The 26,017-nt window shown below is 53.3% G+C and overlaps 1 protein-coding gene across 1 annotated transcript in view; it reads left to right on the forward strand.

The window, feature by feature from the left end:
- Positions 1 to 26,017, forward strand: part of ADCY5 (adenylate cyclase 5) — a 154,878-nt gene that overhangs the window by 95,890 nt on the left and 32,971 nt on the right. Inside the window, exons 4-11 of the mRNA XM_065877029.1 lie at positions 7,886 to 7,997; positions 9,521 to 9,648; positions 11,665 to 11,823; positions 12,698 to 12,839; positions 14,789 to 14,929; positions 21,533 to 21,555; positions 22,509 to 22,653; positions 23,941 to 24,038. Coding sequence (XP_065733101.1) covers positions 7,886 to 7,997; positions 9,521 to 9,648; positions 11,665 to 11,823; positions 12,698 to 12,839; positions 14,789 to 14,929; positions 21,533 to 21,555; positions 22,509 to 22,653; positions 23,941 to 24,038 — 948 coding nt within the window. The remainder of the gene's footprint in view (positions 1 to 7,885; positions 7,998 to 9,520; positions 9,649 to 11,664; positions 11,824 to 12,697; positions 12,840 to 14,788; positions 14,930 to 21,532; positions 21,556 to 22,508; positions 22,654 to 23,940; positions 24,039 to 26,017) is intronic.

Consider the following 26,017-nt stretch of genomic DNA (forward strand, 5'->3'; position numbering starts at 1 on the left):
TTAAGGCTGAATAATATTCCATTGTATGTATTTACCACATTTTGTTTATCTGTGCGTCCATAGATGGACACTTGGGTCTCTTCCATCTCTTGGCTGTTGTGAACAGTGCTGCTCTGAACACGGGTGTACGAATATCTCCTTGAGTCCCTGCTTTCAAACTTTTGGGTATATGCCTAGAAGTGAAATTGCTATATCATATGGTAATTCTATTTCTAACTTTTTGAAGAGCCCCATACTGTTTTCCGTAGTGGTTCACGATTTTACCTCTGCACCAGCAGTGCACAAAGGTTCCAGTTTCTTTACATCCTTGCCTGGGATTGGGTCTTGACAACAGACCTGAGTTTGTCCTGGGACACAGAATGGGGATCAGTGGGGAATGGAGCCAGCACCACTCTGGACTCAAAATGGGGGGCCCTGGGGGAAACTAGAAGAGAGAGAATTCGGGGCACAGGGTCACTGGCCAGTTAAACATGTCAGGCTGTCTTGGAAACAGCTGGAATCAGTTGTGCCTTGTGATTCTGATTCTAATAAGAATTCAGACCCAGGAAGGCTGATTCTGGGCAGGGTGAGTCAAAGAAGGCATTGTGAAGATGGAAGGGTTAGAATCTTCTTTCAGAAGGCCTGAAAGAAGAATGTGATTTATTTTCCATCTTTTAAAAATTAACACTTTATTATGCAAAGGATGTAGGTTCTTTATAGAAAACTTGGAAAATAAGAGCAGCATGAGAAGAAAATCAAAAGCACCCATCTTCTCACCACTGAGAGGTCCCGACTAGGGCTTGGTTCTGGGGCAGTTCCCCTCCCTTCAGTGTTTCTCCTTTAGGAAGCATTTCCCCAGTTCTCCCCAGACTCTGGAAACTGAAAGCCTGCAAGTGCCGTGGAGGCTTCATTGTCTGGGTGGGGGGAGTAGGATTTGGTGGACAGAAATAAGAGCGAGGCGCTGGGGCGTTGGAATGGGGTCTGCAGGAGGCCCTGAGGCCGGCAGTGGGGATCCCAGGACATACCTTGATCCCGGACCCCCTGGACCTGGTCCTGGTGGTCAGGCTTGTCACAGAACCCTCTGCTTCCTGAAGGAAGGTGTCCTGTCTCTGTGGGAGTGGAGAGGGCACGGCTGTCCCAGGGCAGATTCTCCCTGTAGGTGGACGTGTGCCACCACCCAGTGCGTCCAGCATCCTCTCGCTGGCTTTCCCCCTTTGCCTCTCGCAGCCTGTGTCCTCAGATGGTCCTCTGGCTGCTCCCAGTTCAGATGCCCCGCTGATCGTTTTCCACCACCCCTCAGAAAATGCCCAGTCATCTGGAGCCCATTCTCAGCCGGGTGGTAATAGGACCACACCTGATTGTGTTGCTTACCTAGGGCATGGCAGAGGCCCATTGACCCTCCTTTATCTTACAAGGAGCATGGACCTGGGCGGCTTTCTGGGTGGTGGGGCTTGGAGCAAATGGAGCGATGCTGACCCTGGACTCTCTTGGTCCAGAAGAGACCCCTGGCTTGTGGCTGGGCTTCCCTAAGCTACACACTGGGGGCCTCCAGGGCACTTCCTGCCCTGCTTCCCCAGAACCTTCCTCTCCTTCTGGGCCCACAGTCCCAGGAGTTGGGCTGAGACCTTGCCATGCTCCCTTCCCGGCCCCACCGCATGACCTCTGTTTCCCCAGGCCCCTGCTCTTCCTGGTCCCACCTGGACGGATGGCTTGCTTCTTGGCATTTCTCAAGTTCCCTCTCCGTGCCAGGCAGGGAGTGCTGGAGTTCAGACAGGCCCTCATGCTGCTGCCCGCCCAGGCCCCTAGCTCCTGGCTGTTCAGAGATGCTATGGAATGTGGCTCTGCACAGGAACGGGATCAGATGCCGGCAGTTCCATAAGTCCTAGAGCCTGTTGGCAGTGAGAGGGAGCAACAGTGAGGAAAGGCACTTAACCAAAACTGCACATGGGAAGGCTGAGCTGAAGCTGTGACAGAGCTGAAGGGCCTGTTGTGGTAATTGGGATGAAGAGCCTGCCCGCTCCTGCCTCTGGAACAGAATGCAGGCGACCATGAGTGATGGACGGCAGGCAATTAGGGAGGAGCGCACAGCCGGAGCGGGCCTACCCAGCTTCCGCAGACCCACCACGAGGGCCCGATCACGTTGCCAAGACAAGCTCTCAAGTGGGAGCTAATCGATGAGTTAGTACTGTGCCACGTGTCTGGGCCCCGCGCTGTTGTAAAATGGCCTTCGGAATTACCAAGGAGCGGATCGGGCATTGTTGGCCAGCAGAACAGACAGCCTGCCGTTGGGTAAACCTCGTAAAACAGAGGAGCCTCCAGAAGTGACAGACACGCAGCAGAATCCTCCCCCGAGGAGGCAGAGGAGGGTGACTTTGCCTGTGGCAGGAGGTGGGGGAATGTGGAGGTGGCAGAGTCTCCACCAGCGTGGAGCAGAGGCTGCAGGGCTCAGACGTGGGACCTGTCCCAGCTCCGCACCAGCTAGAAGCCTTGCTTGGAGCAACCTGCTCCCTGGCTGCTGGTTGCTGTCACACCACCTGAAGGAAGGGAACCAGCAACCTGCCCCTCCCTGATTCCTCAGCAGCTGTCGAAAGAACTTCTCTTACGGAAGAATAGGTCCCAGCAGATTGGAGGGAGGGTCAGCCTTTCTTTTTGTTTTCTTTTTAAATTTTAATTAATTAATTTATTTTTTGGCTGCACTGGGTCTTCGTTGCTGTGCGCGGGCTTTCTCTAGTTGTGGCGAGCGGGAGCTACTCTCCGTTGCAGTGCGCGGGCTTCTCATTGCAGTGGCTTCTCTTGCTGCGGAGCATGGGCTCTAGGCGCGCGGGCTTCAGTGGTTGTGGCACGCAGGCTCAGTAGTTGTGGCTCACACGCTCTAGAGCGCAGGCTCAGTAGTTGTGGCCCACAGGCTTAGTTGCTCTGCGGCATGTGGGATCTTCCCGGACCAGTGTTCAAACCCGTGTCCCCTTCTTTGGGAGGCAGATTCTTAACCACTGCACCACCTGGGAAGTCCTGGAGGGTCAGGCTTTCTAAGGCACCTGGAAGTCCCGTCCACACGGATGTTGTTTCCGATGTCCTCTGGCACAGACCAGGAAGATGCCTGGCCTCCATCACTATTCTACCGTTTGTTCCGTGAACACTGCTGGATATCTGCTGGGTGCCAGGCCCGGGGCTCCCTACACTTGTGTCTCAGATAACGTGCTTGGGACCTCAAGAGGCCCAGTGGAGTAGAAGGAAGAGCTACTAGAGTTACTGGTCCTGCCTCTTCCTTGCTTTACACTATGAATATTCTCTTCCATTCAACAAATATATATTAGACACTGTGTGGGTTGAACTGTGCCCTCCTAAAAGATCCGTTGAAGTGCTAACCCCTCGTATCTGTGAATGTGACCTTATTTGGAAATAGGGTCTTTGTGGATGAAATCAAGTTAAGATGAGGTCATGCTGGAGAGGGTGGGCCCCTAATCCAATATAAGTGGTGTCCTTATAGGAAGAGGAAAATGCCATGTAAAGACACAGATACGCATGGACAACGCCTTATGAGGACAGAGACAGGTTGGAGTGACACAGCTGCAAGGTGAGGAGCACCAGGATTGACAGCCACCACTGGAGGCAGGAAGAAGAAAGGAGGGGTTCTACCCAGAGTTGCAGAGGAGCGTGGCTCTGCCAACACCTGGACTTCAGACTTCCAGCCTCCAGGACTGGGACAGAATAAATTTCTGTTGTCTTAAGCGACCCAGCTTGTGGTACTTTGCTATAGCAGCCCTAGGAAACTAACAGGCACCTACTATGTGCTGTGTATTGAGCAGTTCCTCTGTGTGCCAGACATTGTACTAGGGGCCGGGATATGGTATTGAAAGAAATAGACTAAATCCCTACTTCAGGACTTCCCTGGTGGCGCAGTGGTTAAGAATCTGCCTGCCAATGCAGGGGACACGGGTTCAAGCCCTGGTCCGGGAAGATCCCACATGCTGCAGAGCCACAACTACTGAACCTGCGCTCTAGAGCCCGCAATCCATAACTGTTGAGCCCACATGCCACAACTACTGAAGCCCGCGTGCCTAGAATCTGTGCTCTGCAACGAGAAGCCGCCACAATGAGAAGCCTACGCACCGCAACGAAGAGTAGCACGACGAAGAATAGCCTCCGCTCGCCGCAACTAGAGAAAGCCCGTGCACAGCAACGAAGACCCAATGCAGCCAAAAACAAAAGAACTCCTTCAAAGACTACATTCTAGTGGGGAGAGGCAGACAGGAGCATGATAATAAATAACAACAATAATAAATAATATATTAAATGGTGAAAAGTGCAATGGAGAAAAATACAGTAGACAAGGGACTTAGACATATGGGAGGGGTTGTAGATTTAAATAGGGTGGAGGAAGCCTTGAGAAGGTGACATTTAAACCAGTACCCTGGTTCTCAACCCTGGCTGCGTATTAGAATCACCAGGGAAGATTACAATAAAACAAAACAAAACAGAACAGAACAAAACCAGTCAGTAGCAGAGCCCCACCCCAGGCCGATGAAGTCCGAATCTCTGGGGATGGGGCTCCGGGACTTATCCATATAAAAGCTCCAGGGGCATTCTGATGGACACCAGCTCTGAGAACCACTGGTCTAGCAGATGAAAGCTGCAGTGGAGAAAGTGCTCTCCTAGGCCCAGCCAGGTCCCTGTGGAGAAGGAGAAGGGTTGCAGGCCTGCCCATGTCCACACGTGGCAGGCAGAGGCCATCCTGGCTGAGTGGCTAGGTGAGCTCAAGCAGCTGCAGGGCTCAGGGCTCAGTGAAGCGAGGCCCCCGAGCCCTGGTCCACACACGTCTGCCTAGTGCTTCTAGGGGTGGCCCGTTCTTTTCCTCCTTCCCTCTTCTCCTTGGCTTGGTGCTGTGGGTCACCCTGCCCAGTAGCGTTCCTGCCTCTGCCGGGTTTGGAGATTTTTTTCCTTCCCACCATTGGGGGGGGGGGGTCTCATCAGCCCCCAAAGCCAGGCTTCTGTTCTGTAGCCTGGGGCCCAGTGTGGAACGGCTGCTGGGCCTGGTGTCTGCGGCTTTACATTCGAAATACGGACACTTATTAAAGGTGTTCTTGACTCTGGAGCAGCTGTCTTGACCCCAGCTCCCCTTGGCTTTGATTATCTAAGAGTTAAAGAAGAATTTCCAGAACAACTATGTCATGGTGCTTTCACGTAGACCAGGAGAGACCTTTCCCTTCTTCCCGGGTGGGGTGGGGCTTCTGAGAGACTGAGAGCCAGGGAGGTGGCAGGTGGGCTGGGCTAGGGGTCTGAACTTCCTTGGGGGCCGGGGTCAGCATCTGGAGCATGGCCACTTCCCTTCACGTGCTTCTCTCTCACCAGTGTGGATGCTCACAGACGCCCCCGGGCGGGGTGCTGAGCCTGTCTGCCAGACACCAGGCATCAAAGCCTGATGGGGGGGCTTCCCTGGTGGCGCAATGGTTAGGAGTCTGCCTGCCAATGCACAGGACATGGGTTCGTGCCCCAGGCCCAGAAGATCCCACATGCCGCGGAGTGGCTGGGCCCGTGAGCTGTGGCCGCTGAGCCTGTGCGTCCGGAGCCTGTGCTCTGCAACGGGAGAAGCCACAACAGTGAGAGGCCCACATACCGCAAAAAAAAAAAAAAAAAAAAAAAGCCTGATGGGGGCTCCGGCTCCCTTTCATCTTCTGAGCCCTGGCCCCGTGGCTGCCACTCTGGAGCAGCTTGTCTGATTTCTGAGTCCTGTGGGCTGACAGTCTCTCCTCTCTGCTCCTCCTCCTTACCTTTCCTTCCGTCCCCCTCATTTGTCTCCTCTCTTGCCAGCTCCCCCATTTCTCCCACCCTCTTTGGCTTTCCTCCTGCACTTGTCTGCTGGTCTGAACTGGGGTCAGGGTGGCCAGAGGAGCCTCGGAGCCGGGAAACAGCACTGGGCTTGGGGCCTGGGGGCTGCCCTCCTGTACTTTTCTTGTACTTGCCTAGCCCAAGCCCCGAGATGCGCTCCCACTTCCCCTCGTGTAAGCTGGTGCAGAGCATGTCCCCTCACGATGGAGTCCTGTACTTGCCCGCCTACGGCAGCCCACACCTGTCCCTCCACCTCCCTCTGCCCCGTATACAATGCCAGACCAGTGAACTGTGCTTTTACTCATTTAAGATGACTATGGGGCCAACAGACAGCATAGTACTTATTGGCTTAACTCCTGGATTGTGGACCCACACGAGCCTGTGTGGCCTTGGGCAGGTGACTTGACCTCTCTGTGCCTCAGTTTTCTTACCTCGAAAAGGAGTCCAACCTCAAAGGGTGGTTGTGAGGCTTAAATGAGTTCATACATGTAAAGTGCTTAGAGCAATGTCCAACTATTTTAAAACGTAGGTGTTATTATTATCCAGGTTCGGTGAGACCAGCAGATCAGGAGACGGCTGCCACTGAAAAGCTAATGTGTTACTCACAGGTCCCGAGAGGAGAGGATGCGTTACGCCATGGGCTGGGGGGCGCCCGGGGAAGCACAGGGGTCAGTGAGGAGGCAGCGTGAGGGGAAACGTGGGCTAGAGCCTCTGTTGAGGTTTCTGCAGGAAGGAATGGGTGAGGCAGGGCAAGCAGGCTTGGGATTGGCTAGTTTGGAAAATGTCGGTGGGCTCTGAGGCGTAGGACTGTCCGAGTTACCTGGCACTTGTCCCTGGGGTGAGTAGGGCAGGGGAGTGGTGGGCCAGGTGTGGGAACCTGACTGGGGTGGGAGGCTCTGGACTCCCAAGGCGAGTGGTTGACCATCTCTAGGAACTAGCTGGCCTGGGAGAGGCAGGCTCCCCAGGTCAGGAAGACTCCGGATGTCAGACAGCAGGATGAAAAGATGTGCTTAATGCATGAACACACATTTTCCAAATAAAATGACAAGGCATGTTTAGTTCTACACTCTAATTTGAAGCGAGACCGTCAGTCTGGAGGCTCGGGAGCCGCGTGGATCAGAGGAGAGAGCAGAGGCCGTGGGGAAGAGCCCCCAAGCTACCGTCCGTGGCTCTTCCCCAAGGCTCCTCATCTTGGGATGGGGACACCAGGCCCCCCTTCAGGGCTGCCTGGAGGGCTCAGTGAGGTGGCAGGTCGGAAACCCCAGTCCCCGTGCCCAGCCACCAGGAGCATCTCAGCCCACAAGAGTTAGTACATTTATTTCTGTGTCCATTTTAAGAAAAAACTCTTGGGGCCCTTACACATTCTGGCCCTGGGGCCTCACCTCTGGTAGTCTGTTTTGAAAGAAAAGGAAGACACGTTCAGTCTCGGGAACAGATAAAAGATCACAGCATGCAATGCAGGGACCAGCGGGTGCACCCGAGGGCCCCGGGGATGAGGCCGAAGGAGCCGGCAGGACAAGTTGGGGGGCTTCCAGAGACACTTGCTGTCTGTGTCTTCCTCTCCCTCCTCCCTGGGCCTCTTTATTCTGTCTCTTCTAGAGGACTCCCTCGGTATGGAGGGCCTGGGGTTGGATTCCCTGTGTATGGGTTTGGGAAGTGAGACCTCTGTACGGCCGCCATTAGGGCCTGAAACACTTTCCAGAAAAGATGAACCAAAGACCCTTCTCCTGGACCCAGCTACCTTGAGGGGGCTGCTCAGGAGTCAAACGGGGGGCAGGCCTGAGAGGTGGCTGAGGGTGAGGGGAGCAGGCCCTGTTGGCATGGCCTCAGGCGCCTCGGCCCCCGTTTCCTCCTGGGTGGGAGCGAGGGTGCAGGGAGTTACAGAAAGGAGGGCTGGCCCGGCATTTCCCTACCATCTGGGAGAAGCCACCAGCGTCAGCTCTCTCTCTCCCCTCCCCAGCAGCCGTTTGGAGCTCCCGGGACTCTTGCTGGCTGGCAGCCCTCCTAAAGCGGAGGGTGGCCCCAGCTGCGTCCCTCTGACCTTCCTTCCTCACGGGGGTCTTGCCCCCTGTCTCTCTAGCATCCTGTTTGCTGACATCGAGGGCTTCACCAGCCTGGCGTCCCAGTGCACTGCCCAGGAGCTCGTCATGACCCTCAACGAGCTCTTCGCCCGCTTCGACAAGCTGGCTGCAGTGAGTCACCTTTTGCCCACTGCCCTGGGGACCCCGTGTGCCCGAGCCGGGGCCGGAAGGGTGGCCTGATCTGGGCTGCCTGGGGTAGGGTGCTGCAGAGTCCGCCATCGGGGACTGGGGAGGTGGGGCCGTACAGGCTGTGGCTGCGTGTCCTCACGCTTCACGTCAGCCCCGCCGCACACTCAGAGATGCTCACAGTGTCACCGGTCACAAGCCCTCCATCGGTGGAAAGGGGTGGTGAGGCCTGCAGGAAATGCTGCCCTGACCCCTGAATTTGTGGAATTCGTGTTTGGAGGAGCAAATTCGGTGCCACAGAGCCACGTTGCTGATGAGGGTGGCCAGAGTGATTAAAAAAAAATAATATGAGTCTGAATCTCAGCTGGCCTGCAGACAGCTGTGTGTCACCCAAGAGACTTATGGAAAGAGGACTCTTCCACGTTGGGACAGATTGGAAGTGACCCCACCCCCCCAGCCCCGGGCATGGAGTGGTGAAGGACACACGTTCGTTAGTCCCTGCTATATTATACTCTGCCGTCCTTTCCCAGCCTTTGTGGCTCTGAGCGATGCTCTGTGCCTTTGGAGAGTCCTATGTCGGGGCCCACTTACTGCAATGTCCACTGAGAGGTGGACATGTCCCCTGGGCCGCCACAGGACACCAGGCAGATCATGGATGAGAGACGGTGCCAAGGGCCTCCAAGGGCATTGATGGTGGGCCTCACACCTTACTGATTTTATCACCGAGTGTGGGCGAGGTGAACGGGGACATGCTCGGCCCTTGGGTTTTGGAAGGGCCTTAAAGGAGAGTCCAGGGCACACAGATACTTGGGTCCCAGCATACCAGCTTCACGAAATAACCTTTGGGAAGCAGACTTGGACAGCTCAGAATTGGTGATTAATGACAGTCCATCTCAATCCCAGTTATGCATCGGTTGTGGCCCGAGGGGTGACCCTGCAGCGGGCGGGTGCTTCCGCTCTATGGCTGTCTTAGCACGCACGTGCTTGCTGGCTTAGCAGAACTGTCTTGGATAAAAATCTCAGGCTGGGGGTCAGGCGAGCTTTGGTTAAATCTCACTTCTGCTTCAGTCTTTTCATAAAAGGAGAGTCATAAAACTGTTAGTAGAACCGTAGGCCAAGAGTCGGAGCATGTCGCAGGGCTGGGGGTGGGATGGGCCCCTCACTCTCAGCTCGGGGCCTCTCACACTGTTGAGTCTGCCCCATTTGCTGCCACATTGGACCAGCTCTATTCTTCTTGGGCCTCAGCTGTGGCCAAAAGTGTGAGTTCCTGAGCCTGGGGTGGCTGGAATGCTTCCCGAGCGTGGCTCAGCCTGTCCTCCATCCCCCACGGCTCCCGATAAGCCTGTCCCCAGGCTGGGGCCACACCTCATGCCGGCACTGGGTCTGTGCTCGCTGCCCTAAAAGGCAAGTTATTCCAGGCATGGGGTGAATCTGTTTGCTTCCTGTTTCTTTCCCTCCCACTTCTCTTTCCTACTATTTTTAATTTTTAAAATTAATTTGCTTTCCAGGAGAATCACTGTTTACGTATTAAGATCCTGGGAGATTGTTATTACTGCGTCTCAGGGCTGCCTGAAGCCAGGGCTGACCATGCCCACTGCTGCGTGGAGATGGGCATGGACATGATTGAGGCCATCTCGTAAGTGCCCGTCTCCAGGGTGACTGCCCGCCTGTGGGGACACTGTCCATCTCCAGTGGGACCATCCGTCTGCAGGGGGACTGTCCCATATCCCGAGAACTGACTCATGTTGGACTGATGGAAGCAGGGAAATAGTGGGGCAAAGCCACCTCCCAAGGACCCTGGCCACACCGGAGGGTTGATTCATACCTCCAGGCTCTGAGCCTTCTCCCAGGCTCCTGTGCTCACAGCAGCCTGGGAAGCTCTGCACAGAGGGACATGTCCTGGAAGAAGGGAGGGCTTTGCAGACTCCAGGGCAGCAGGAGGTATGGAGCCACCCCTCCAGGAAAGGAGGACTGGCTGGCAGCTGTGCTGTACCCTGTGCCATGGCAGGGCCTTGCACTCCAGGCCTCATGTCTTCTCACAGCCACCCAGCCAGGGGTAGAAGTCACCAGTCCCATTTCTTCACAGATGAGAAAGGTTGGGCTCACAGGGGCTAAACGGCTCCCCAGGGTAATACTGCTAGGCAGGTGGATGCAAACACAGGTGTTCCCATTTAAGAAAATCCATCCTCCCTGCCAGCAATAGCAGCCAGGATCATTGGCCGATTCTTGGTCACTGCTGACCACAGAAGGAGCCCCAGTCATTAAGCAACATGGACAAGCCAAGCTTACAGGTCAGCCAAGGGAGTAGGCCAGAGACTGCGTCCAGGTTCCAAAACTGAGCTTTAGAAGTAGACTGGGTGGGGCAAAGGAAAAACCACAGTGGGCAAGGTCAGAGGTCAGAGTAACTGGCCCAGAAGGTGGCCGGGTCCATCCTGTTTGGCTCAGTTCCTTTCGGCAGTGTTTGCCGAGTGCCCCTGTGTGCCCGGGCTAGACAGGGGGTCCCTTGCCCGGAAGCACAGAGCCTGTTGAGGGGCCAGGACTCCCGTTGCTCTGATACCAGGCATGCCCAGTGGACACCATCAGGTAAGAGAGGCAAACTGCGGTGGGAGGGGCCAGGAGGGGGCAGTTGATTTCACTGGGAGGACCCAGAAAGGCTTCATGAAGAAGGTGGCCTTGGAGTGAAGCCAAAAAGGTAGAATGAGAGATATCAACCTAAGCCAGTGGCCAGAGGCCCTGTGGATGGAAGGCACAGCTCCAGCAGAGGTATTTGCAGAGTTGATCCCAGGACGAGAGAAATACGTGGATGACATAAATATTCCCTGTGGTAGGTGTCAGCCTCTCAGTGGTGGGGTGGGGTGAGAGCTGGAGCCCACGTGGTAGTCCTGCCCACCAGGCCAAGTCGGACCGCCGGCCCCATGGCTGGCTGAGTGGGTCCATCCCCAGGGAGCCAAGGAGGGTCCAGGTCCCTAAGAAGTGCACACTGTGACCCTCCCCCCAGAGCACCGGCTCCCTTTTCCACAGACCCCGGGCCCCAGACACATACCCAGAGCTGTAGAGCTTCCATCCCACTCCCCCTCCTACAGGCGGCCCGCCCCGAATGCGTGCGTGGTGCATGTGATGGGGTTGGCGTTGTCTTCTAGCACGTGGAGCACCCCTGGTCCCCTGCCCCTGCCCCAGCTCCCCTATCTTTCCTGGGCAGGGCCTGTGTTCTCTTTTTCTCCATTATCCTGCTAATGTCGAAGAAGCAGCAATGGGTAAATCCGAGAATTATATGAGTGGGGTTTGGAGTGACTATAACTTTCCTGTCGACTCAAATCGGCACTAACGTGCGCTTGCATTTTCAGAACAACTTAATTATTGACTGAGGGTAGCGCTGGCTCAGGTGCCCTCGCTGGGGAGAAGCAGTGGGCCTGGGACGTAGTGTGAGGCACTGCGCCACCTTGCGGGCAAGATGGGAAGCAGCGCCTCTCGCAACCCTCAGCCCCTGGGCACCAGGGCCCAGCCCTGCCCTTCAGGATGCACAGTCTCAGACTCTGGATTTGGGCTGGCCTGGAGAGAAATGACTCTTTGACCCCTGCACCTTCTCATGCACCCTGACCTCTCTGCGCCTGGCCCTGACCCCCTCCCGGCCTTACCCCTACTCCATCCCTAGGCTGGTCCGGGAGGTGACAGGTGTCAACGTGAACATGCGTGTGGGAATCCACAGTGGGCGAGTGCACTGTGGCGTCCTTGGCCTCAGGAAGTGGCAGTTCGACGTCTGGTCTAACGATGTCACGCTGGCCAACCACATGGAGGCTGGAGGCAAGGCGGGGTGAGTGAGTGAGGGCAGCTTCCCGCCCGGCCCACCCAGGTGGCTGTCATGGGGAAAGGGCTAGGGTGGGCAGGACCTGGTAGCTGCAGCCCTGGGGTTGGCAGAATTTAAGTGGAATCCCTCTAGTAACCAAGCACTGACGCCACACATGGCAACTTGTAGGGAGCGTGGCCCCAACCTTACCCAGTCTTCACCCAGAAGATATTTACACAGAACCTGGCGGCCTGTCGTGAGACACAGGAGGTCAGGGTAGGCTTCTAGAGGAGGGAGGACCCCGGGATAATTCCGGGGGTGGCCAGGAGGTGGAAGGTCAGCTGGCCTGGCAGACGGGGCAGGATGGGGGCAGGTGAGGAAGGTGAGGGTCGGGGGAGCTGCCAGGCTGAGGACGGGCACAGGCAGAGGAAAACACAGTACTTCGGGGAACGCAAGTAGAGCAGATGGCCTTTTAGGAACCAGTGGGAGGAAACAGTGCCTGTGTTAAGGACGTGCATGCCAGGCTGGGGCATTTGGACGCAGTCCTGCAGTCAGCAGGAGCCACTGCTGGCTCCTGAGCAGGTTTGCAAAGTTTGCGAGACGGGAGGCCGTGCTCTCCCGGCAGGCCGATGTGTTACGTCACCGTAATAACGTGGTGCCGAGGTGATGCGGTGTGGTCTCGGCGAACACGAGCTGGTGAGGGGCCCACCTTGCCATCCTGATGAGGTTGGAGGGATAGTCCATTGAGAGATCCAGGTAGGGGTTAGCATTTGAGTCAGAGTTTGGGGCCCTGGGATTCAAATGCTGACCGAGTCGCTCACAGTTTGGTTCTGCATGGGAGCGGGGGTTCTGCATTCACGTCTGCTGCCCTCCTCTCCCTGCTTCCCGCCCCTACCCGTAGACGCATCCACATCACCAAGGCCACACTCAACTACCTGAACGGCGACTACGAAGTGGAGCCGGGCGGTGGGGGCGAGCGCAACGCCTACCTCAAAGAGCACAGTATCGAGACCTTCCTCATCCTGCACTGCACCCAGAAGCGGGTCCGGGGACCGAGGGCTGGGGTGGGGGGCGGGGGGGTGGGAGGGCTTCGTTCTTTGGGGAGGAATGTTGCTTAGCCTGCTGCTTCCTTCTCCTCTTACTCTTTCCTTGAGGCAAGTCCTGAATTTCTTATGCAGTCGTGGTTCCGCATCTCAGGAAGGACGCGAGAGCTACAGAGGCTTTGTAAAGGCTGGTGGCAAAGAGGGGAGGTTTTCATTTTGCTTCTGTTGCAGAAAAAGCAACAGACCTCAGATCAGTTAGTAACAATACAGCAGAAGGCCACGAGATGGAAAAGAAGCATCAGGGAACTCTGTGTATACCACGTCCTTTATTTCCATCTCGTTCCTTGTCTGTTGCCTAAACTAGGTGGATCTCGCTCTCTCTCTGCCTGTACTTATATACCTCTGCTTCTTGAAACTCTGTCTTTTCCCCTCTTGCACTTTCCAGTCTTTCTTCTTCCTTCTTTTGTCTCAGCCCACACTTGCCAAAATATAAAACTGAATTATTGGCAGACTTCAGTTTTCTATTTTTAATAGTGTCACGTTCCACGTTCTTAATTTTTAAAGCAAACGAGAACATTTTATATTTTACATTTTTCCTTAATTATAATGCCTTTTACTTATAAATCTTTCAATTGAATTTATCTGTTGGTCAGAGCCCTTTGATAGAGAAAAGCTTCCCTGTTTCTGTCCTAAGGAATTAGACTGAAGACAAAATTAAGCTGCGAGAAAAGTTCAGAGAAAGTCTCGGAGACAGCAAAAGTAGATTCTTCAATGTGGGCAGAGCTCTTTGAGGCAGGTGTCCACCCTGAGAGGGACATCAGAGGGACACCTCACCCTCCACAGAAGCACATCCCAGCACACAGGACCTGACTACGGGGTGCCTCTGAGGGAGCGGTATCAGGCCCTGCCACAGACATCCGGAAAGAGGGATGGGAGGATTTAGGTACTCTGGGGAAAGCACTTAGTGGCTTAATTGACTCATTTTAAAGCATTTGCTTGTTGTTTGGCTGTAGTATAAATGAACCGAAATCCTCCCAGGCCCCCTCCCACACTTCTTCTGTCTGCTGGGCCCATAACGCCTCTAGCCTCACCTTCCTGCCCCGCCCAGGCTGAAGGGTTACCCTCTGCCCTGGGTTCTCTGGGTCTTGATTCTTCTAGCTTGACAAGTGGTTCAGAAAAGATGAAATGGAGACAGAAAAGGACACCCCCCACCCCTCCAGCCCCGACCCAGAGCAGTGTCTGCTGAAGCAGGCTGTGTCCCCTCCCCTCTGCCTCTGATCTGGCCGGCTCCCTTCCCAGGCTCAGGGAGGGAGTTGAAGGGAAGGCCACCCAGGTCCCTCCAGGGCCTCTCCAACCCTCCACCTCGAGCTCATTTGGATGGATGGACAGATAGGTTGTGGTTGGCACATGGAGAGCTGGCTGAGGCCCCGTTGGTGTATTTGTGCCATGCGCGTCAGCCCTTGCATCTCATGTTCTAATGACCCAAACCTCCAGAAGCTGCAGGGCCTGTCCTACTACCCGCTCTGCTAGAACATGCCTGTTTTGGGGTGGAAACTGGAATCTCATGTTTCCTCTCCGTCCATCACCCCCCAAGCACTTTCAGACCCAGGCTCTGCCCACATCTAAAATTCTATGCCAGCGACAGATGTTCCCATGCCCCTTGGCTTTCTAACAAGACAAACCTCATCCTCCTGTTCTGCTGCTCCCACCTGAGGCTCCCAGCTCCCAGCCAGGGCTGGCGTTGGGGAGTTCGGAGGGATTTAGGATGATTTCTTGGGTGAGCTTTAGGATCTTGGCAGACCTCAGGGCTCCGGGCTGAGCAGAGAAGGGAGGGAGGCAGTGCCTTAACCCCTACCTGGCCAGGCACCTGGGAGGAATGAGAAACTCCCTACTTGGGCTCACCTGATGGGCCCTGCCCACAGGCTGATGCATCTATGTTGCTCTCCCAGAAAGAAGAGAAGGCCATGATTGCCAAGATGAATCGCCAGAGAACCAACTCGATAGGGCACAACCCACCACACTGGGGGGCCGAGCGCCCCTTCTACAACCACCTGGGTGGCAACCAGGTGTCCAAGGAGATGAAACGGATGGTGAGTAGCTGGCAGGGCAGTGTGTGGGCCACACTCTCCAGGGCTGGGGCCTCCAGTGGGTGTGAGGACTGGGCCAGGCCCCTCCTGTTACCCAGGGAATCTGGAGAGCCACAGAAGGAATCGTTGGAAGGGGGCTCACCCTGACTTTGGACCAGGAGACAGAGCGCCTGACTTCCGACCCTGGGCTTTCTCCGTGGGCCCCACCATCTCTTGGCAGGCCGGATTTGGCTTTGGAGCAGAGCGGTGAAGCCCCTTCTTCATTCCCCCTTGGCAGACCTTCCTGGTGTAGGCTGGAAGCAGACCCATCTGTCTGGACTCGGTCCAAACAGAGCCTCCAGGGCCTCTTGGCACTGTCTGGGGAGCCCCGGGGAGTTGGGTGGGCACAGGCTTGTCAGACACCTTCCAGCATCTGTTGCATTTCCCATCTTCTGGCCCAGTCGCTCAGAAACCATCCCAGTGCTTTTTGGCAAGTGCCAGGTGATGGCCTCTTTGCCCTCTGTGGTGAGAAACGCCCTGCTCATTCCAGTCTTCCTGTGGGAGCATGCAGGCTGAGTGAGCAGAGGCCGTGGTAGGGGTGCTGCCTCCATCTCAAGGGACCCGGCCGGCCTCAGAGGACAGACACCCTCAGCCACCCCTGCACACAGCAGGGACGGGCTGATTCAGGATGCCCTGCCTGGGTTCTATCAGTAATGCTAGAAAGAAGACTTCAGAGGGTGAGAAGAAGAGAATGAGGGATGACAAGAAGTCAGTCTGAAGCAGTAATTTATTTTATCTGAGATCTTGGCTTCTGCATCTGAGCGCACTCCTCAGGTCAAGGGCAGCCTGGTACCCAGGCAGGAGTTGCCCGCTCTGAGGGAGGGATGGGTGAGGAAGCCGTGTGTGTGTGTGTGTGTGTGTGTGTGTGTGTGTGTGTGTGTGTGTGTCCACTGAGTTCCCACAGATCCAGGTAGAGGAGTGGGGGGCCATGCCGACACTAGGATCCCCACGTCGGGGGCCTGTGGATCAGACTGGGTTTAAGCTGGAGCAGCAGGGATTAGAGAGAGACTCCATGGGAGTCCAGCTGAGTCGGCAGACAGATCCAGGGGTCTGAGGGAGGAGACAGGCTAGGGACCAGTCATTCTGCTCCTTGCCAGCTAGCAAATAGCATATGACAAAGGTTTAAGGAAAATGTACAGAAGAAAAAAGTGAATTGAGTCAAGATCACCATTTTAACTTCTGGTGGTAAAGAAACAACTCGCAGGACACCAAGGTCCTAAGCGACGAAGAGTGGGAAAGGTCGGCCTTGCCCCAGGGCTTTGAACTTAGACGTCCCAGGCCTGGTCAGTGCCACCCAGGGCTCCAGGCCCCACTCCCGCTCCCTCCAGGCCCCTCCCCAAAGCAAAGAGCAGTTGCTGGATCCCCCCCTGTTCTCACCCCAGTTCTTGAATCATCTCCTGTGGACTCTCTACCCACTTGACCAGGACAGCCAAGAGGTGAGAGAGGGAGTGAGAGGAAAGGGGGAGACTGAGAGCAGAATGCAAGGAGGGAGCCTCTCATCCAGGTGGGAGGAAAGAGGAGGACAGGTCTCAGGAAGACCAGAGCGGGAGGACAGGGAGGGTAAGGGGGAGATGCAGGCGGTGGGGGGGGGGGAGCAGGAGATGAGGGAAAACAGGGAATAAAAAGATGGGGCAGGATAGAGGTGGAGAGGAACCACCAGCAGGCAAGAAAGGTGCCTGCTTGTACGTTCTCCGTTTAAAATCTTCGGAAAGTTTTTTTCTTTAGCGATATTTGGTGTAGGTGGACTCTTTAGGTATTTCAGAGTCTCCAAGGGGGCAGTTTGGACTATAAGCACCGATTTGGCAGACATTAATCATTGTTAGGACAAGAAACCTTGGAAGAATTAGCAGAAGGGCTGTAACTGGGGAAACAGTCTCACGGGAGACTGGCTGTCGGAAAGGCTCCTCCGTGGTGTTGGTTGCTTCACCCAGTGGGGAAGGAATGCAAAGTGATCAGAAAGCTTGGGGACACCCCTGTAGAGGGAGAGAAGAGGCTCCCCGTCCCCGTCCTTGCTGGGCAGAGTCACCTGAGGGGCCACCATCAAAGTACCATCCCCTGGGCCCCTGCCAGCCCAGTGTCTAGGCCAGGGATGGGATGGGATCTGGCAGCCGCCAGGCACACCATTGGCTTTTGGTGTTAAACTCGCCCAGAAACCCTTGGGAAAGATATGCAAAGAGAAAGCTTCTACCCCGACTTCCACTGAAGATGCGGTGGAGGGGAGGGGATTGCATTAAGCAGTGACTGAGAGCAGTTAGAGGGGAGTAACTCGTAGTCAGCAGTTTATTTCTTTAAATCTTGTTCCAACTTTTACTCAGCTTTTAAGATGTAGTAATGAGCTGTGCTGGTTTAGGCATGAGTGTTGTAAGGTCTCTAAGGTTCTTTTTTTTTTAATTATTTTTATTTTTATGTATTTATTTTTTAAATTAATTTATTAATTTATTTAGTTTTTGGTTGCGTTGGGTCTTCGTTGCTGCTGGCAGGCTTTCTCTAGTCGCAGTGAGCGGGGGCTACTCTTTCTTGCGGTGTGCAGGCTTCTCATTGCGGTGGCTTCTCTTGTTGCGGAGCACGGGCTCTAGGCGCGTGGGCTTCAGTAGTTGTGGCACACGGGCTCAGTAGTTGTGGCTCACGGACTCTAGAGTGCAGGTTCAGTAGCTGTGGCTCACGGGCTTAGTTGCTCTGCGGCATGTGGGATCTTCCCAGACCAGGGCTCGAACTCGTGTCCCCTGCATTGGCAGGCAGATTTTTTTTTTTTAACATCTTTATTGGAGTATAATTGCTTTACAGTGGTGTGTTAGTTTCTGCTTTACAACAAAATGAATCAGTTATATATATACGTATGTTCCTATATCTCTTCCCTCTTGTGTCTCCCTCCCTCCCACCCTCCCTATCCCACCCCTCCAGGAGGTCACAAAGCACTGAGCTGATCTCCCTGTGCTATGTGGCTGCTTCCCACTAGCTATCTACCTTACTACATTTGTTAGTGTGTCTATGTCCATGACTCTCTCTCGCCCTGTCACAGCTCACCCTTCCCCCTCCGCATATCCTCAAGTCCGTTCTCCAGTAGGTCTGCGTCTTTATTCCTGTCTTACCCCTAGGTTCTTCATGACATTTTTTTTTCTTAAATTGCATATATATGTGTTAGCATATGGTATTTGTCTTTTTCTTTCTGACTTACTTCACTCTGTATGACAGACTCTAGGTCGATCCACCTCATTACAAATAGCTCAATTTCGTTTCTTTTCATGGCTGAGTAATATCCCATTGTATATATGTGCCACATCTTCTTTATCCATTCATCCGATGATGGGCACTTAGGTTGTTTCCATCTCCAGACTATTGTAAATAGAGCTGCAATGAACATTTTGGTACATGACTCTTTTTGAATTATGGTTTTCTCAGGGTATATGCCCAGTCGTGGGATTGCTGGGTCATATGGTAGTTCTATTTGGAGTTTTTTAAGGAACCTCCATACTGTTCTCCATAGTGGCTGTATCAATTTACATTCCCACCAGCAGTGCAGGAGGGTTCCCTTTTCTCCACACCCTCTCCAGCATTTATTGTTTCTAGATTTTTTGATGATGGCCATTCTGACCGGTGAGAGATGATATCTCACTGTAGTTTTGATTTGCATTTCTCTAATGATTAGTGATGTTGAGCTTTCTTTCATTTGTTTGTTGGAAGTCTGTATATCTTCTTTGGAGAAATGTCTATTTAGGTCTTCTGCCCATTTTTGGATTGGGTTGTTTGTTTTTTTGTTATTAAGCTGCATGAGCTGCTTATAAATTTTGTAGATGAATCCTTTGTCAGTTGCTTCATTTGCAAATATTTTCTCCCATTCTGAGGGTTGTCTTTTGGTCTTATTTATGGTTTCCTTTGCTGTGCAAAAGCTTTGAAGTTTCATGAGGTCCCATTTGTTTATTTTTGTTTTTATTTCCATTTCCCTAGGAGGTGGGTCAAAAATGATTTTGCTGTAATTTATGTCATAGAGTATCCTGCCTATATTTTCCTCTAAGAGTTTGATAGTTTCTGGCCTTACATTTAGGCCTTTAATCCATTTTGAGCTTATTTTTGTGTATGGTGTTAGGGAGTGATCTAATCTCATACTTTTACATGTACCTGTCCAGTTTTCCCAGCACCACTTATTGAAGAGGCTGTCCTTTCTCCACTGTACATTCCTGCTTCCTTTATCAAAGATAAGGTGACCATATGTGTGTGGGTTTATCTCTGGGCTTTCTATCCTGTTCCATTGATCTATCTTTCTGTTTTTGTGCCAGTACCATACTGTCTTGATTACTGTAGCTTTGTAGTATAGTCTGAAGTCAGGGAGCCTGATTCCTCCAGCTCCGGTTTTCATTCTCAAGATTGCTTTGGCTATTCGGGGTCTTTTGTGCTTCCATACAAATTGTGAAATTTTTTGTTCTAGTTCTGTGAAAAAATGCCAGTGGTAGTTTGATAGGGATTGCATTGAATCTGTAGATTGCTTTGGGTAGTAGAGTCATTTTCAGGTAGATTCTTAACCACTGCGCCACCAGGGACTTCCTCTAAGGTTCTTTATTAATAAAAAGGTTGACGGGAGATCATACGCGGACTCCTGCTCATCTAACCAGGCTCGGGTAAGCTGTGCATTCTTCAGAGGTGGCAGGCTGGGCCCAAGTGTTCCCCACAGCAGCTTTGCCAGGGCAGGCGTGCAAACTGGAGTCTGCACCTCAGTGTGGATGAGCAGAGGGGCCCACGGCCTCTGGTCTTGCTGTAGGTCAGAAGGAGAGGACTCGGGGACCAAACAGAAACACTGAGCTGAGCTGCTCTCCGGAAGTGCCGAGGCACAACGGCAGGAACCCATCTGAGTGTCCTCCTTGCCGGCTGGGGACCGTTGTCCTAGGACTAGAAAGCAGGTCAGGGGACTGGAACCCAGTCTGCTGGCCTGTGTTCTTAAAGGCCCTTTGCCATGGTTTATCCACCAAAGTGTTCCCTGACTGCGGTCAGTTCACCACCCCAGCCCAGCACCCAGGAAGCCTAGAGCAGACCTGGCCCCCAACACCAGCCCCTGCAAATCACCAAAGGAGCACTGGAGGAAGTCAGAGACAGGTTCATTAGACACATTTCGGGTATAGTTCTGAGCTGTAGAGACCAGCGTAGGCATAATGTGGCTTGGATGTCCTCCGAGTAAAATCGTTGCTGGCCCCTGTGGTGGAGATCAGCGGGCCAGCCCCTCGCCATGGTCCACAGAGACTGGCCTGTCCGGACTCTCTGCCGCCCACTCGAGCTTGTGCCCTAGAGATCCTGCCTGCCCCCAGATGGGGCACTCACATGAGAGACCCCAACTCCTCTAGCCTCGAGTGGGGACAGTGAGGTGGGCGGGGCCCTGCAGCCTGGACCGAGGGCTTGGTGATTCTCAGAGGACGAGGAGAAAGGAAGACAGCCACTGGGCAGCCCGGGAGGAGCTCAGAGCCCACGGCTGGGCACTTGGATGTGGCACTAGGGGCTGCCAAGGTGGTGAGGAGAATAGACAGCACCTCAGTGCCCACGGGCCCCACGTCTATTTTGGAGCCCGGCAGCTCCGGCTCGCGGAGAGCATCATAAACCCCACTCCTCAGTGGGAATGAAGAGAGCTGTGTTCATTTGGGGTTTGGATTCCCCCGACATTTGCCAAGCCCCCTGACTGCCCAGCAGCGTGTTCCATGCTGGGCCACAGGGACAAGAGGCCACCCTCTGTCCTTGTCCTGGCAACCTGAAGCCACCTGTCCTGGGGTGCTTGTGCCTCCCCCACTGCCTCCCAGATCCCACCCCTTCCCATTTTAGGGGCCCCTCCCTCCATTCTGCCACAGTTGGTCAGACCCTGACACACTTCTGTCCTTTATAGATGAACTCTAGGTAGGGCCTTGAGTTTGGCAACCAGTAAGGGCCCTTCCCACCCTCACCTCTGCCCTGTGTGTGTGAACATCAGAACAGTAATCAAACCGGGGCAGGCAGGTTCCTCACCTCCTGGGTCCCCAGCCAGCTCCAGCCTTAGAAGAACGCATTGGTTCTCAGATACCAGAAAAGCTGTTGCAGGTAACCAGAGTTTAGTTTTCTTAAGCTCAAAACTTGTGAAGTCCCAGGAGATTTTATGTGTGCTTGGCGGGAGTTGGGGGGGGGTGAGTGTGCATGAGCTGTGTGTGTGTGCACAGGTGTGCACAGGCGTGTGGGGATTGATCGGCCTGGCAGTTTCCCTTATTTCCATCTGAGTAAGTGGCAGAATTGGGAGGGGACCCACCAAGCCCAGGGTCCAGGAGGAGGGTGAAGGAAGGTTTGGGGAATGACAAGGAATTGGGTAGGGGGACACGAAGAGCTTAGACTCATGGATTTTGCCAGTGGATGAAGTAAAATCACTGTGCCCCCAGCATCTAGCATGGAGCCTGTCCCAAACCCAGCTGTATTTGCCAAATGAAGAAAGGAGGAGATGACTGAGTGACAGTGCTCTCTGTGTCCAAGCTCCTGGTGACCTGTGAGAGGGGATGAGCTGCAGCCTCCCCATTTTCATCCCCTTGGTTCTCATCCTCCTCTCCTCTCTCCGTCCCTCTCTTTTAGGGCTTTGAAGATCCCAAGGACAAGTGAGTAACCTGTCCTTCTTCACTTCAGCTCCCTCGGCCTGGGGGATGTCTCCAAATCTGCCTGGAGCTCAGTTTCCGTACTCCATGGAGAATGAGCCCAGGTCTCGCAGTCTTGGCTGGGAGTGAACAGAGCCCGCTGCACCTGAGAGACGAGCAGCCCGGGAGCCCAGGCCCCCGGCAGAGAGGCTGGGCCTGGGCATCCCCCATTTATAATCTCCACTCCACGCACACACACACACACACATATGCACACACAACTACACACAACACACTCAGCACACGCATGTGCGCGCGCGCACACACACACACACACACACGGCTCCCAGGAAGATGCAGGCTTTGCACATTGGTCGCCAGCGCCTGGCCACGTCCCAGCACCCTGAAGGAATGTGCCTGTCTCTCTCCTCCACTCCCCAGTCTCAGGGGCTGTCAGAAATCCCACTCGAGGACTGGGCTCCACGCTACAAGTAGAGTGTTTAGTTCAGCACCCAAAGATTGTGAAACGTGCTTCCCAGAGAGTCCCCTGGGCCAGGCGAGAGCAGCCAGGTGGCTCCCAGGCCCTGCGGCAGAGGTCTTGCCTCCTGGTCTCAGCCTTCAATTCAGGATGACAGTACAGCTAGAGAGTGAAGAGCAGAGGCTGTTACCTGTAGGGGAAAAACAAACCCTTGAGAATAATTCATATTATCATTATCATTTAATAATACATCAATAGGGTTAGAAAATCCTTATTGTCAGTGAGGCCCCCCCAGCCCGCAGGTCTGAGCCTTGGGCAGTGTTCTGCGCATGTGAGTACTCGGGCTTCTGGCCCGTCCTGGTGTCAATCCCAGCTTCCCCACCCCTTATTAGAGCTGATCAAGCCCCTCTGATGGGTCCGGGTGTGCGGGCTGAGCCGGCCCCCTAGCGGCGCCCCCTGGTGGTCAGCCTGTCTTGTGTCTGCGCCCCTTGCTCCCCAGGAACGCCCAGGAAAGTGCGAACCCCGAGGATGAAGTGGATGAATTTCTGGGCCGTGCCATTGACGCCAGGAGCATCGACAGGCTACGATCTGAGCATGTTCGCAAGTTCCTCTTGACCTTCAGGGAGCCTGACTTAGAGAAGAAGGTACAGCACCCTGGGGGGGACCGCCCCCCACCCCCCACCCCCCTACCCTGGTGCAGAACCAGGACCAAGGGGAGGGAAAGGAGGCAACAGGACGGCTCCCTCCCCTGTCTCCGCCCCGGAAAGAGCTCCTTCTTGTCACTTCCATTTCCCAGCTCTGATGCTGCCCTACCCAGGAAATGGGGGTTTTAGGGAGACTTCCTTGGTGGAAAGGGATACATCTTAATTTCTTTGTGTCTCAGTTTCCTTATCTGGGAAATGGGGATTTTTAACATACCTACCTCATGGTGTCATAGTGAGGCTTAAACATCCATATATGTAAAACACCTGAAACAGTACCTGCCACATAGTAGATGTTCAATAAACACTGCTATTTGTATTATTTTATTGCTATTATTATTATTATTATTATAGTTTCCAGTGGACCATCCAGCTGCCTTTGGCACACTGGAAACTCAGAGTATTAGAGTTGGAAGGGGCAGTCAAGAGCTCTTTGTCTTGTCTCCTTAAATTGTGACTGAGAAAGTAAAGCTCAGAGTATCTGGGTGACTTGCTCTAGGCCACCCAGTGAAGTAGTGACAGAGCCAGAACAAGACCCTGGTCCAGGGTCTTTGCTACATGTCACAGGGTCTCCCATGTGTTCCGTCAACATGGGCTCCTGTGAACTCATGCCGTGGTCAAATGAGGCACGCCTAATCAGGAGGGAAGAATTATGGGAAGGGAACTTAGTCTGTTTACCAGCATAAATGGAACTGACTCATGGATTACCCTCTCTGGGTGACTCTGCCAACACGGCCATCTGTGTAGCTGGTTGGTGTCGTGGGGAGGGTGAGGGCTGGGAGTCAGGACCTTGGAGATGAGCTCTGTGACACTGGACAAGTTGAGTGACCTCTCTGATCCTCAGCTCGCTCATCTCTGAAGTAGAAACAGCGGCAGTCCTGTGCCTATTTCCTGGGGCTCTTGTGAGGATGTGCAGTGATGGTTGCAAGCCCCAGCACGTGTTCTGGCGTGTAGCTGGTGCTCAGGAATGTGAGCCATGATCATTACGAATTATTCTCATGGTGACCCAGCCTGCAGAGTTTCTGGTTTAACATAATTCAACAGCCCTCCCCACAGGAACCACCATGTAGTGAGTGGACTGGTTTCTTGAGAGCTAAGGCCTGTGCTGATTCTCGACTGGGTCTTCCAAGTCTTGGGAGTGTGCTGTCCCAGGTGTGTCTGGGGTGGAGGGGAGCTGGAGCAGACAGGGCCAGGTGCCTCCGCCCACTCACCCTGCCCATGTCCTCTCAGTACTCCAAGCAGGTGGATGACCGATTCGGTGCCTATGTGGCATGTGCCTCGCTCGTCTTCCTCTTCATCTGCTTTGTCCAGATCACCATTGTGCCCCAGTAAGTACCCCATACCACCCAGGCTCCCTCCTTTGGCTGCTGGGGCTCCAAGGGTGGGAGGGGAGGTCATGTAGGAGAGCAGAGGCGGGAGTCTGAGCTGAATTTGCTCAGACAGGGAGAAAAGTTTACAGTCTTGTCCTCAGCGAGACCAGGAAGCCAAGAGTCTGCCTCCCCCATGATGGGTAGGCCATGTGCTCATTGCAGGTGGAAAACTTCTGTCTGGGCACTGCCCGGCGCACGGGAGACCCCTTCTCTCCACTTCATCCTCTCATCCCATTTTAACGCAGACCACTGTTGCCCATTGAGTCACCCAAAGTATTCACCAAGCTGGTTTCTGCATGACCTTTGGTTTTTGCAAAAAAACAGTATATCTTCAAAAAATAAGGGTTTTATGCTACTCCAGATATTTCAAAGAATGGATTTCAGATTCTGAAGACTTTTCTCTAAGAGGTGTTCCTGAAATCTTCTGAGGACTGGCTGTGTCACTGAGAGAGGCCTGTGGCTTCCGAGGGGACCACTCTGAAATGGGCTGTTGGACATGAAGCGTTTGTTAGGTAGTCATTCACAGTAGGGTCACAGCTAAGTGAGAAAGATAACCTCTCCATGTATGTATGTGTGTGTATATATATGTATATATGCACATATATATATATATATATACACGTATTTTTTTACTTTTTATTATGCAATATTTTAAACATACAGTAATTAATATAATCAACACTCATCCCCTAGATAGAACAATTGTTCTTTTTTTAAAAAATTAATTAATGTATTTATTTTTGACTGTGTTGGGTCTTCGTTGCTGCGTGCAGGGGGTTTTCTTTAGTTGCGGCGAGCAGGGGCTACTCTTTGTTGCAATGCGCGGGCTCCTCATTGCGGTGGCTTCTCTTGTTGCAGAGCACGGGCTCCAGGTGCACGGGCTTCAGTAGTTGTGGCACGTGGGCTCAGTAGTTGTGGCTCGCAGGTTCTAGAGCACAGGCTCAGTAGTTGTGGCGCACGGGCTTAGTTGCTCCACGGCATGTGGGATCTTCCCGGACCAGGGTTTGAATCTGTGTCCTCTGCATTGGCAGGTGGATTCTTAACCATTACACCACCAGGGAAGTCCCAGAACAATTGTTAATATTTTGAAAGATTTTTTTATCTATCTTTTTCTGATTTTTTTAATTGAAGTATAGTTGCTTTAGAATGTTGTGTTAGTTACAGGTATATTTCTGATTTTTTAAGGTAAATTTTAGACACAAGGACATTTTCCCCCTAACACGTCAATAGACACCTGTTTTAATGGCATTTTGCTTCTTAACCACAATGCTTTATGTCCCAAACAAAACTAACCCCAGTTCCTCTATAATCATCTAATACCAAGTCTGCATTCAAATCTCGCAAATTGTCCCCCTAAATGTCTTCTACTCTTCGTTTACTCGTAGCCAGGATCTACTCAAGATCCACTGGATGCATTTGGTTATGTCTCATAAATCTAACTTAATCTGGAAGAGTCCCCTCACTCCAGCACCTTCTGTTTTTCATTTTGAAATAATTATAGACTTAAAGAAAGGGTACAAAAGTACTACGGGGAGTTTCTGTACATCCTTCATCCAGTTTCCCGTGCTATTGACAACTTCTATAACTGCAGTAGAGTACTCCAAATCAGGAAATAACCCTGCAATGATACACGAACTAATCTAATTTCATCAGCATTCCCCCAGATGTCCTTTCTGTGTTCCAAGAGCTGGGCCAGGACCCCACATTGGATTTAGCTGCTGTATCTCCTTAGTCCCCTCCAATCTGTGATGCTTCCTTGGCCTTTACTTACCTCTCATGGCCTTGGCACTTCTGATAAGTACTGGCTAATTAATGTGTAGAATCTCTCGAATTGGATTTGTCTGATGTTTTTTCATGATTAGATGGAGGTTGTGTATTTTTCACAAGAATCCCACAGAAGTGATGTGTCCTTCTCAGGGCATCATATCAGGAGGTAC

This window comes from Phocoena phocoena, chromosome 4, assembly GCF_963924675.1.
Source record: "Phocoena phocoena chromosome 4, mPhoPho1.1, whole genome shotgun sequence".
Lineage (NCBI taxonomy): Eukaryota > Metazoa > Chordata > Mammalia > Artiodactyla > Phocoenidae > Phocoena > Phocoena phocoena.